The 13256-nt window shown below is 40.1% G+C and overlaps 1 protein-coding gene across 1 annotated transcript; it reads right to left on the bottom strand.

Annotated features, from left to right (window-relative positions):
- Positions 1–1438: 1438 nt before the first annotated feature.
- On the bottom strand, positions 1439–13041 carry CKAP2 (cytoskeleton associated protein 2). Its single transcript, XM_062020460.1, has 9 exons — positions 12965–13041; positions 10954–11041; positions 8688–8763; positions 6375–7177; positions 5182–5368; positions 4442–4609; positions 3688–3760; positions 2600–2996; positions 1439–1764 (listed from the first exon to the last, which is right to left on the bottom strand). The coding sequence occupies exons 1-9, from the start codon at positions 13023–13025 to the stop codon at positions 1635–1637; spliced, it is 1983 nt and encodes a 660-aa protein (XP_061876444.1). The 5' UTR covers positions 13026–13041; the 3' UTR covers positions 1439–1634.
- Between the last annotated feature and the right edge of the window lie 215 nt (positions 13042–13256).

The raw sequence follows: 13256 nt of genomic DNA, 5'->3' as shown, positions 1-13256 counted from the left end.
ATGCAGCACTGGGAAAAGAGGGAGATAGCTCCTCCATTGTTAGTTACCATTTTCAGAGTTTTTATACAGCTCAAACAAAAGAATCACATTTGCCAACACAAGCATGCATAAAATATCCATCTATCAATTTAGCCCTTCACCTTGATTGGTTCCCAACAAACACAAAATTTCCAAAATCACAGTGATTGGTCAAAAAAGATATCAGTCCCTTTGTTTTAGTACCAACTAAGGTAACAGCCAAGGTAACCTAACGAATACATTTACCAGGGTCTTGTAGTTAAGGTAACAGCTAAGGTAACCTAACAAATACATTTACCAGGGTCTTGTAGCTAAGGTAACAGGTCCCCATCAGGTGTGGTATGTAACTCTTGCAGTTTGATCCTTATGTGATTCAAAGAAATACTTAATCAGTAGGTGTTTGAGTTATTTGCAAGTGCTTAGCTAATTGATTTAACTATTACTAGGTGATGAACAAGTGCTTAACAAGTGCTTGACTACGTATTGTGATAAGTTGTTAACTAAAATAATTGTGTATCTGCAACAGTCAGAAAGGTTTCCCTAGTGCAACAGTACACTTATTAGATGCAAAGAGCACATCTCTCCTGCAAACGAGGAGATTCTAGCTGGTTATAAGGACCAAGGTCTGTTTAACATCAAAATTTGAATGCTCAGCTAAGGTTTAAGTTACAGCTGATGTAAACTCTGCATACTGAAGCTATGGAAATACTCAGCTTCTGCTGAATGTGAAAAATTTCACCACATTCTGCTCTGCCAGTTCACTTCCAAGAACAGACCAAGATAACTTTCATAGTTCTGATATCATCTGGTACCTTAATTTCCTGTCTAAAGCCCATAAATAAAGAACAAATGCAACTCAGATGATTAGTTTAATGAGTCTACCATATTACATACTAATGCAAACCAACATTAGAACAGTCACATAGTAATTAGTGTATGAGATCATCTAAGGAAGAGTACTTGTTTATGAGTAATCCCAATAACTAAAAGGATTAAATTCAGTTTTGTTGAAATACTACCTAAAAAATGGATACAGCAGTTAAAACTCAGTGTACACCTTACTAGCTGGTTTCAGTTTTCAAAGCTAAATGTTATTATAGTAGACATTGCTTTATTGAAATGTGTACATTATTTGTTTCTTAAAGTTAGATTGTGCAAGTCTACAGAATTTATAGGAATGGCAACAAGAAAACAGTAGATACTAGTAATATACTACAAACTTAACATGAAGTGTTAAAGCTAGTCCTTAATTCATTGTCATGAATCTTATTTAATATGAAGATGTTGATGCTTACAAGTACTAAACCAAGCCAAATTCACCACAATTTTGAAGAAGCAGAAACTTTAAAATTTCCAAGTTTAGTGACTCAGGCAGTCAAATTCTATCTCAAGCTATCCACACAAGCTTTAGATAGCTCTGTTCTGAGCTGCTAAAAAACCAAACCACCCCCACCTGTCCTTAATAAGCATCCAATTTTTAACCACCATGTAGCACTATTGCTACTTTTTTACTCTTCTACTTCAGCACTTGTTTCTTTGAGCACATTGCTATGCTTGTGGATAAACGTAGTGGCTTTTGATTTCAATTCTCCCAAATGCTCAAATGAAGAGACACATTAATCTTGATCTGTGACAGCATCTGACAGCTTGCACATCTTCTCCCGAATGCGCTGAGAGTATCGCAAAGGGGTTACAATTTTCAGGTCATTTGCACTGCAGTCATTTGCCTCATCGTGCACCTTAACACTTGGGAGAAGAAAAAAAAATATCACTAAATAGCATCATACAAGTTACCTGTGTAGCATCTAGCAGAAGAGCAAGTCATGATTCCTAGTCACCTCATTCCCATTCCCCCAACCAAAGGAAACAGGCTCTTACCCGTTTTCAGAGTTAAAAGCAGGTATACAACTCTCTTCTTGGGCAAAATATTTTCATCTGGAGAACCTCCTGAAAAGTTTGTAATGGAAGTTTCCTTCCCTGTTCCATTGGGGGGAACTGTTTATGCTATGAGGGATAGCAGACAGCTACTAGGAGTCCAGCTTTGTTAGAAGTTGTGCTCAGCTTTGACATACAAGTCTATCTTTAAAGAAACTTTGTGGCAAAAAATAGAATTTAGACGTTGTTTTGTCCTGAGAGTACTACCTAGACTTTTGCTTCAAGATGAAATTAAGATAATCTTTATAGGACAGTTGCATCTCGGGGACTTCTTTGTTGTAAGACATTCAACCACATCTATATTTGAAGGGAGGACTGGAATCACCTACTTTCTTCTTCACTTAGCTCAGTGTAGAGCTGCTGCTACCATGTGGGCTGTGGTAGGGGATCCTAAACTTGGAATTTATGCTTCTGCTGCAAAAAAGATTGTTCACTCTATAGTGAGGCATTTAAAAAGCAAGCCAGTTTGAGTATAGGAATTTATTTTAAGATTTCCTTCTGAAGGAAGAGGAATCAATAGTTCAAAAGTTCTTGAGAGCTTTTAACCATATGTTCTTAAGTGCCATGCCTCTCTGTTTCAACAGGACAGATGTTACCATTACCCCAGACACTGCAAACTTTCCATTATTACCTGATGTAATCTTACCTTTCCAAGTATGGTGTGGAAGATGGATTATGTCTCATTAAAAAAGAGGTGTCATTCTCCTTCTCAGGAGAATGAGCTGCTTGGGCTGTATCTTTTATCTCATCCTCATTCTGCTCTTCTGTTTCACATTCTTTTTTATTTTTTGCACGTTTATTCTTGTGCTTTTTATTCTTTTTTGGCAAGATCTCTTCTCTGTGTTTCAACTCTAAATTGATTTCTTCTTTTCTGATCGCTTCACTGCTAGTGTCTGCCTTGTTGTCATCATTTTCTGCTTTTTGGTCATCATCAGAGCAGAGATCCTTGAAGGCCACTTGAACTTGCTCTACAGTTGAATTTGGTTCCTTGTTGATTTCCACTGCCTCACTGAAATCAGCCTCTATCACAGTTCCTCCTAAAACTGAAATATTGAAGAAAGTACAAGGCGTGATTAGTTACAACTGAAGAGAATTTTAGAGACCTCTCAAAATATTTGAAGTTTTACATAAGAATGAAAGTTAAGTATGTGTTGAGTTTGAGTCACAGCAATTTAAGTTACTAATGCATCTACACACCTTCAAAAAACCTACAACCTGAAAACTCAGGCTAACTACCTCCTGAAAAGTCATTCTCTTCGTTCCCAAGTGCAGCAGCTCAAACAAGTATTTCAGTCAGTTTCTAGGATAAAATACTTGTCAGGTTAAACTATGTTGAACAGGAAAATGTGCCGCTGCTTTGCTTCCAAAATTGAAATATTTACGTCTTTTAATTTACACTATGCCATGCATCCACTACTGAAGGAATGTGTCAAAGAGGCAACTGATATTTAGCTCAAAGGAATGTTTTTACTCTCTCTGATTTTCTCACTAAAATAGCTGGACAATATTGCTTTGCTAGACCTTGAGTAGGAAGTTTTAATATGAAGGCATTTCCTCCACTCATTTTAATTTGCCCACAATGAAGAAATAATAGTCAAACTTGTTTTCAAAGACAGTTGAGTACAAAATGATCTTAGAAAAGTTTCCATGAAACCGAATTTAATACAGGCACAAATAGTTCCAACAGTTAACTTCTGGTGCCTGCCAAGATGGACACTTAATTAGAATACTCACCATCCTCAGACTTAAAAAGGTTTTCAGTATTTTTCATAGTGTCTATTAGTGTGTGTCGTAGTTCATCTTTGGGCTGGAAGAAAGTTGAATGGTTTTAGAAAAGCAATTCCGAAATTAATCATCATTTCAGCTTATTTGGTATAACAGAGGGAAAATGGTACAGACCACATTTACTGTGAGGGTGATGGAGCACTGGAATAGGCTGCCCAGGGAGGGTATGGAGTCTCCTTCCTTGGAAGTCTTCAAGACTCACCTGGATGCATCCCTACGCAACCTGATCTAGGTGGACCTGCTTCTGCAGGGGGGTTGGACTAGATGATCTTTAAAGGTCCCTCCCAACCTTTACCATTATATGATTCTATGACTCATGCTGTAAGCCCTTTATTTAATGCTGTTCAGAAATAAGCCAGAACACAAGTGAAACCATCGTGACTTAATACTAGCAAGATTTAAGTTCATCAATACACATAAAATGAAGTTCTATTTTGGGTTTCTAGTGATACAAGTCTCAGTCCTTTATTTCTTTTAGTTGGAACATCATACAGTATTTTGATGACCCTAAAACTTTCTTCTTGAAAGTAGTATCTATAGGTGTTATAGAGTAAAAGAAATCCAATTTTTTGTGTTCAAGTCAGTCATATGGCTCTTCTCCTACTATAAACCAAACTATTCAAATCAGAAGTAGTTGTATTTTATAGAACAAATACAAAGGCATGAAAGTATGGTATCTCAAACTTCAAGACAAGGTGCTCACCATTGCTCCTGCCAAAATGGCCTCCTCAAAGACAACAATAAGCTTTTCAAGAGGGCCCATCTGTTGAAGACGCATCCAGCAGATCCAATATTTTGCAAGCTTTTTAGCCGCAGGAATGCTCTGTGTCAAATCTTCCAACATGGTACGTACTTCATCACCCTGACATCCCTGAAGTCAACACAAACACAGAGATTTAAATGCAACAAACATTTTGAGTTATGTTTTAGCTGGTTTTAAGCTAGAAAACAAGTGTTTTTTCTTTTTTAAAGAGTAATCCTGAAAGTTGAAGAAGGCAAGTATTTCCAAGACTCAGCTATGAACTTGAGCAGAAGAATTGCCATTCACCTGTTCTTCCAAATGAGACTTATACAGTATTTAAATAGAAGGGACAGTAGAATGCATAGACATCTTCAGAATTGGTTAAAACATATTTTTTCAGAAGTCCAGGCAAGTTTCCACAAATGCAAACTTGTTTCAATTTAATTACTTCATAGCTAATTTCATTACATTATGGCTTTTCTACTTTATTGTGTTGCCACTATTGCCTAATTGTCAAGTACTTCAGTAAGTTAGTGAAGCTTGAGAAGTAATTTCTTCAGCTGTTAGAAAAAAGCTACAATATTGCTTAACTTGGGGATCACAGATCCCCTGCATCTAATTCACAAGTCCAGCACATTCAAAGAAGTTACAAGTTGCAGGGATATATATTATTAACACTTGATAGGCCAGGGACTGATTACCTGTTCAATTAACTGCAGACATTCTGCGAGAGTCTTGTTGACCTTTTCACTATGTAATACATGCTCTAAGGAATCACTCGAAGACAACTCTTGTTCTTCACTTTTAGGCTGCGCTGCCAGAAGCACAGATATAGGAGGTCTCCTCATCACTTTGCCTCTAGATGCTCTCCATTCATTCAGGCGAGCTCTGTATTTAAGAATATTATTAGCTGAGGGAGCAGATGTTTTATCATGTTTTAAATTGACACTAACTAGGGTAAGTCATAGAGACATACTTTCCAGACAGTCCTCTCCCTTTAATCCTAGAAGGAACACAAGTGCCACTTAGACCTGCATGGAAATTTCAAAACCATGCGTGTCACTATCTGCTTTAGGTGTCTATCAGGTTAGAAGGTGTTAATCTCTTTTCCAGCAGCAACAAGATACTTTGGCTACAGACCCTTTTTTTCCCAAGGGAGGGTAAAAAATACCATTTGTCTGTGCTGCCTCTCTTCTCTAATCCCACTTCAAACCAGAAGACTTGGACAGGAAGACTATATCTAAAGACAGAAAGCATGGAGAGCAGCCCAGAACAATTCCATCACATAGCTTTTAAAGTCTGAAACTGATGTTTAGGTGTAATTCAGCCTTCGCAGACATTTCATTTCAACCCTGTCACCCTAGACCACCAATTTTTGGTAACTATGACATTCTAGAAGGCGATCTACCAAGAATACTAAATACTTTTTGATTATGAATCTTCACCCTACTGTGTAAATTACATTCACTAAGCTAAAAACATATTTCATTGACAAGTGCACTTCTTGAGTCCATGAACACGCTCATTTCTGTATACATCCTGCATCAGTCTTTTTTTGAAAGCAGTAACTTGCATGTGCAATTCACAAGATTATCTGTCATGCTTAAGGCCATCACAATGCTTCACCTAAAAACCAGAGAGAGCTCAAGCAATATACATTTTCTAAGAGTACAGAACAAGGATGTAAACCTGAAGAGTTGCTGCAATTAGTCTGAATCCTGATTTCCCACTACTAAGTTCACAGTTTTAGTCTATGGCCATTAAGAATCAAGTTCAAACATGCAGTTCTCTTATTTTTCAGTGCATCTACAGCAAGAAATAGATCAAAATAGATACTCTTGGAAATAAAGTCTAAATACCTCCCAGGATCAAGCTACAACAGCAATTCAGTTACCTTCTCTCTTCTGCTGACTCTTTTGGCAGAACAGATTTTCTGTTGCCCTTAGTTTTTGAATCCTGTCCCAGCTTTGTACCAGGGAGAACAGGATTTGGGTTTGAATCTTCACAAAAATCTGCCTGTTTCTTCACTCCTAATACTCTGCGGTCAGAATTGTTACAAGCAGCCTTTGGTGAATGTGGTCCCCTCCCACTAATCATTTTTTCGACTGTTACTTTCTTTGATACTACAGCAGATGTCAGTTGCTGTTTCTTCAGACTGGACTGAGAGTTAATAGCTTTGTCAGATGGTTTTCTCTGGAATGGGAGGACACCATTTGGTTTTACAGGATTAGTGTAATTTGTGACTTTGCTGGTCTTCTGAACTACAGTACATCTGCTCATGGGCAAAGAATTTGCTGCTGGTTTGGTGGCAGAAGGAAAAAGTTTCTTGTCCGGCAAAGAGCTCTTTTCCATCTCACTTTTTGGTGCTTTTCGGAAGGAGTTTATCTTGGATTGGATAACTCTGCCACGATATGTACCAAGTACTGGTTTCTTTGGTAGGCTGACACTTGACTTTTGGTTTTCTGCAATCAGTTGCTTCTCTTTTATGCTTTTCATTTGCAAGAAGGACTTGCTAAATGACATATGCTGAGATTTTATTTCAGTGGCTTCATCCTTGGAGGCATGATCTTCAGAGTTACAGTTTGTGCCTGATGCAGAATTTGTCAGTGTGATTGTTGAAGAGTTAAAAATAGTATTTTTTCCTGAGGTTCCACTTGATTGATCCCATGAGAATTTATTAGCATTCTCTTTATTTTCCTGAAATCAAAAGTTCATCCATGTTATAAGTACATTCATGTTGCATGTTACTTGTTTCTAAAGAGTGTTTCACTCCTTTACAGGACTCAAGTGATTAACAGTAAATGCCACTTTAAAAGTGGCTGGAAAAGTAGTGTATGTTTATATAGAGAATAGAATATTTGTTAACTATTATTGCAGAAATCACATAAAAGTCAAATTAAGATTAAATTCTATCTTCTCCACTACCTCCTTCTAGCATTCCTCCACTTAGTGTAGATAGCTTACTAACACCAGTAAAGCCTTTAATCGGGGCATTAGGATATGTTACCAGAATAGAGTGAGTTTTTCTTACTAATGAGCTGCAAGATGCCATATTTAAGAATAGATATGCGAGTTCTATACGGCCTTACTACTCCCTGAAACTCTCAACCATATGTTCTCAGCATAACCATAGTCCAGAGGCCATGAGAAGTGGGACAAGTTTCTTTTTCTCTCCGAAGATGTTCTACAGCAACTAATTCAGCACTGTCCAAGCAGCAGCTTATGGAACAGCAAAAGATGCAAAGGCAGGACAAAAAACAAGTGAATGACACATGGATGTGTGCAGTCCACGTGTCATTTCCTGGTCTGTCATTCAGGCTTAGAAGTTGGATTTGACCAAGCCAATAACTAGAGCTTGAGTAAAAGGGCTGTTATTTCAGAAAGCTATGTAGCTTAACTCAGCTTTAGAGATCACAGAAAACATTGGCACAGACCAAAATATTTCCCTTCAGGAAATTTCTAAAAATCCTTTGTTCTCACTTTCAGATTTCCCCCCATGCCCTGCTCAATTTTTAAGGTTTTTGTGTTTCTCCTCAAACAACCCCAGGTCTCAAATCTTTCAGAACCTAAATTCAAAAACTGTACAACATTAACACAGTTTTTTTGTCTACTGCTTCCCCCCGCCCTTCCCCAAGAACAGGTCTGAAGGAGAATCCATATTTTGCTACTTAAGCAGCATAACCGTTTGCATCTTAATTCTGGAAAACTGACACAAAATGATATTGGGAAAATGTTCCCTTGAACTCTGATTCAGTATCAGCGTCTACTTCTGATTATATTAGATTTGCCAGCATCACATTCAACTGTCAGTTTTGTTAGTTTCTTGGGATTTTTTTATCCAAGAGAGTACAATATAAGAATTCTCTACCCTGACAGAAGGCTGTGCTCAGATCTTAACTTCCCTGCAGACTGGAAATAAATCCAAAGAGTTATGAGAGTCTCCAGAAAAGTTGTTAAAATTGAATCATTATTTCAGCAATAATAGTATCCTCTTTAACCCCTTCTTCAGTCAGGTCGCACAGAGTATTAATATGATCCATTAGGTACAGTAATGCAACAGGTCTCTAAACAGCATAAACAGTCCCTACAAGTTTTTTAAAACTACACCTCTGTACCTGCAAACTATTTAAAACGCAGTTTAGGTGAAGAGAATGTCGTAGTCACAGAAAGAGTGCCATCAATATTTGAATATAAGTCAAAAACTTACCATTCCTGGCTTTGGAGATGTTGAAGGCTGTATTTTGTCTTGCAGTTTATTGCTAGTTGTTCTCCTAGTTCTGCTACTGTTTAAAAAAAAGAAGAAATCTTAAATCATCCTGTAACATAACAAATTAATGTGTTTTTAGAGTAAATTCATGTGGTCCAGGTGGCAGCCCGCAGGTTGACTTCACACTGAAGCGTTTCTATTCAGCTTGTACTCTTCCTCCAGAAAAAAGAAATGACTGAGCAACTACTGATGAAGGCCCAGGCTACAAAACATCCCTTCTTGCACCATAAAGAGCTGGCTAATAGAGGGGAAGAAAAAGAGAACAGACCCTATTTGCTGCAGGTGCCATTCTCATGTTTAAAGATGAGCACCGACCTGTCTGGCCCGATGCATCTGCTACAGAAGGTCAAGTTTCTAAATGCTGCAGTTAAGAGGGAAGAGGGAGGAGCATAAGGAGCCCAAGCTCAGCTGCTGCAGTCATCAGAAATCAAGTCATTGAGGCGAGTCTGAACATAGGGTACATAGCCTACCACACTGACAGGTTCTGCAGTCAGGCATCACAGCTGGCATCCCATACTACCCAATGAGTAACAAAACTACCAAGACCAGTATTGTCTCCTAGCAACTATGAAAATATATTGACAGCTCAGAGGAAAAGCATCTCAGTTCAAAAGTTACAAATCCAAATTCTGGCACTATTGCCTGTAACTGAAAGTTAACATCCCGGTTAACAACTGATATCTTTGCATTGGATGATCTCCTGAAAGCTGGACAAGTTGAAAATGAATGCACATTAGTGAAAGTAATTAGTGAATTTGAAATGCTGCAGATCATCCAAGTTGGAAAAGACCTTTGAGTAAAACCATAAACCTAACACTCCCAAGCCACCAGTAAACCATGTCCTTAAGTGGCACATCTAGACTTCTTTAAATACCTGCAGGGATGGTGATTCAACCACTTCCCTGAGCAACCTGTTCCAATGCTTGATAACACTTTTTGTGAAGAAATTTCCCCAAATATCCAATCTAAACCTTCCCTGGCCATTTCCTCTTGTCCTGTCACTTGTTACTTGGGAAAAGAGACTGACACCCAACTCCCTACAACCTCCTTTCAGGCAGTCAGCGTGGAACAGTGATAGCCTCACAAAAAAGGAAATTCCTGCAAAATTAAAACACTGGTCACCCTCACCTCCATGATGTCTCTAAACAATGAGTTAACTGAAGAGTACTAAAAGCCCTGTAATTTAATAGGTTGAAAAGAAACTGAAAGCAAGGAAAACTGAAGTAGCTCAAATGCTAATTTAAGTGTGTTGCTACAAAAAAAGTACTTGGCATTGATTTTTTTACACAAAATAGATTTCTAAAACATGAAAGCACTTGCCTTTTCCTGTTACACAGAGCAAGTCTTTAACAGACTATATTTGTCCTCATCATTTATGTGTATTTCACATTCAAAGGTCATTGTTCAGCTAGATTTTTACTACCAAGTAGTTCTGTGCTGTTGAACATGGGACATTGAGTATACAAAATAGTAAGCAAGATTCTAATTTAGATGGGACAATTTGTAGACTGAAATTTACTGTTTTCAAAAATATTGCCACACTAAGTACTAATGTTAGAGCCAGAATCTTCTGTACTCCTTTAGACCACCGTCTTTTAAAAAGCAAGAAAAGTTTCTCTAGACAGGGTATTATACTAAACATCCAGACTTAGACAACAGGAGGAAGATTTAAATACAAGTCAACAAAAAGAAGCAGTGATAATTGGTTCCCACATTCCATTCACAGAACATCACATATCTACCTGGCAGCTATCAGGGAGGCTGCGTTTTGCTACAGTATATTTGCTTTTAGCAGAAAATAGGGAATTAGTAACTATAAAAACACAATGAAGCTGGATCAAGTAGATTGCAAGCATGTGCAGCATAGACTGAGTAGAAAGAGAGGAAAGAAGTTATTTGCAGAGGATGCAAACAGCAAAGTGGCATCTGAAATGAGAGCTCTACCATGATGGTATCCTGTCCTGTCTGAGTCTCTAGAGGAGTAGATAGTATACTTCATGAACTGAGTCTATTATCTAATTGGTTAACAAAAACCTTTAGTATTTGCTGACAACACGGGGACTTTAGGAAATTCACATGGTCACCAGTCTCATTGCATGGTCTCACCTTCTGGCTGAAGTTCTCTGCAAGAACTGCTCTTTGTGTCTTTCCCCACCAACCATGGGCCTTTCTACTAAAGGAACGTAAGTCATAGCAGAAACATTACCTGATTGATGACTGGTTTTCTTGAATGGGCACACCAGAAAAGGTCTTTTTTCTTGAGAGATATTCTTCAACTTTTTGACGTCTTTGTTCTAGTAAATTTTAAAAAGAACCCAAACAAGGCTTGTTACATTTTTAGTTAAAATAGTAATGCCAAACTTTGTCTCTTAAGAAGAGAGGAAATGTGATTAGAAAAGCATTAAGACATTATGAAACAGACACCATGGATTAAGAAATTGTTTACTTGAACATTCACATCTTATGGTATTTTACATATTGTCTCATTTCTTGATAAAGACTGTATTCCAGGGACAACTGAATGTAATTTCATAGCTATACAAGATGGCTGTTTTGGTGTACCAAGCTAAAAGTAACATGACTTTACGATGTGAAGAAGTCAAGCTCGCTCTTTCACTTTCTGCATGCCTTCCCAATACTTACTGTTGGTTCAGCAAGCACATTTTGCCCTTGTAACAGTAGTATGGTAAGTACAGCACACATGAAACACACCATACACATGAAGCAACTGACCATCTGCAAAATCATTTGCTTGTCTTCCATTGCCATCTGTGCATCTGCCCAAATGTTGGACTAGCGGGAGCATTAATAACAGCACAAAGTGATCCTTAAAAGGTCTTAAGCCAGTTGTCACTGTCTTAATACACAAAGTCACTCCAGAACAGGATACTGTTTTTGCTGGTTAACTGTACACCAGAGACCTGCCTCCTTTATAGGTCTACATTGTTATCTTGTTCGGAAACCTCTCCTTCTTCTTGGAAGGAGTCAGTGACCTTGGCTGGCTAGAAGCTGCTGGAATAAAATGGTCCTACCACCCAAAGCAAGCTCAAGCATCCACACAGTCTAGACAGTTAAGACTTCGAGATTTACAACTATCTCACATGCGAGGGGATGCGTGACAAGAGCTGAAAGCATCATCTTTCAGTCAGAAAAACAATTCCTTTGTGGCAATGTACCATCCTCCATCAGAAAGGCTGCATTCAGTAGTGGAATTCTCCAATGAACTTGCACCCAACTCCTGCCCCTCCTAGGCAGACATGAGTCCCCTTTTGATTTTTCTTTGCATATGTTCTTTATCTTTGACTATAGTCTTGCCCATTGTTCTTGATTCACACTTCAAAAGTCCATCAACACATTCTCTCTATTCTCTCATCTCTGTATTATCAAAGTCCAGACTGTAGAAAGTGCTAAAGTGTTATTGCCTTTGAGGATCTAAATGTTCATTGTGAAAAGAAAGGAGTGTGCGCTCTCCATGGTGAAAAGCTGTCATCCCACAGAATGACGTAATTACCCTCAGAACCTCCTCCTAGCACGGCAGAGCTGAAAAGACAAGTTCTTTCTCATGCACTGACACACTAAAGCCTGAAACGCTGCAGCCAGCAGAGCGGATTAAGACTTAGGCTTGCTGCAACGCTGTGTTTCATTTAGGATATAGAGCTTTTTTCAGCCGAGCTATCCAAGCCCACGCCGAGTAAAACCCAAGGGGGAGCGTACATCATCTGTTTCTGAAGAGCTTTGTACCAGAGGCGGACCTGCCAAGAGCTGCTGCCCAGCAGCAGGCCCAGTATGCATGACAAAGCCTCCCAGGCAACTTTGATTTAGAAACTCAGGTCTCATTGCCTCCAAACAGCAAAGCCCCACCAAAGCAATTCAGTTCGCTTAATTTGCAGCAGACAGACCGGTCAGAAAGTAATAGACAAGATGAGTGGTTGCTTCAATAGAATTCTGTCAAGTTAAGGCGTGCCTTTTCTCAGAAAGGAAAGCTTTTGCCCCCAAAGCCCTGCCTAAGGAGGACAGCGTCAGCCCCAGCCCTACCAGAGGCGGGTGAGGCCTTGCGGACCCGCTCGCTGCCGCAACCCGCCCGGCCCTCAACCCTACCTGAGGTGCTCGCCCATGCCTCCCACTTCCCGGGGACAGCGACCGGCTCCCCTCTCCGACCGGCTCCTCCCTCCCCCTCTGCGGGCCTCGGGCGGAGCGGCCACGACGGGCAGCGTTACCTCGGTAGGCCGGCTCGGACCTGCGCGTGGCCGGCAGCTGCAGCGAGCCCCGGGCCGCCATGGCCGGGCGCGATATGAGGGGCAGCGCGAGGGCCGTTTGGATCGCCCGCCGCGCGGTGCCTCGCGGGCGGGGCCGGCGCGAGGCTTGAACGGGCCAATGGCGAGCGGGAGGGCGGGGCCGCGCCGCGGCGCCCGGGGCGGCGGCCGCGCAGGGCGACGGGAGGGGCCGGGCAGGGCCGGGCGGCGCCCCCTGCCGCGGCGGGAGGAAGGTGGTGGGCGCGCCCCTGGCCGC

This window comes from Colius striatus, chromosome 1 (assembly GCF_028858725.1).
Source record: "Colius striatus isolate bColStr4 chromosome 1, bColStr4.1.hap1, whole genome shotgun sequence".
Lineage (NCBI taxonomy): Eukaryota > Metazoa > Chordata > Aves > Coliiformes > Coliidae > Colius > Colius striatus.
The sequence above is the reverse complement of the archived record's forward strand: the minus strand, read 5'-3'. Positions and strand labels throughout refer to the sequence as shown.

Excerpts from the sequence above, each read along its gene's own strand:
- CKAP2 (XM_062020460.1), bottom strand. The coding sequence starts at position 13,025 with ATGGCGGCCCGGGGCTCGCTGCAGCTGCCGGCCACGCGCAGGTCCGAG. Across the intron at positions 8,764-10,953 it reads GAAAACCAGTCATCAATCAG|TAGCAGAACTAGGAGAACAA; the intron begins GTAATGTTTCTG and ends TTTTTTAAACAG. Across the intron at positions 7,178-8,687 it reads CATCTCCAAAGCCAGGAATG|GAAAATAAAGAGAATGCTAA; the intron begins GTAAGTTTTTGA and ends TTTTGATTTCAG.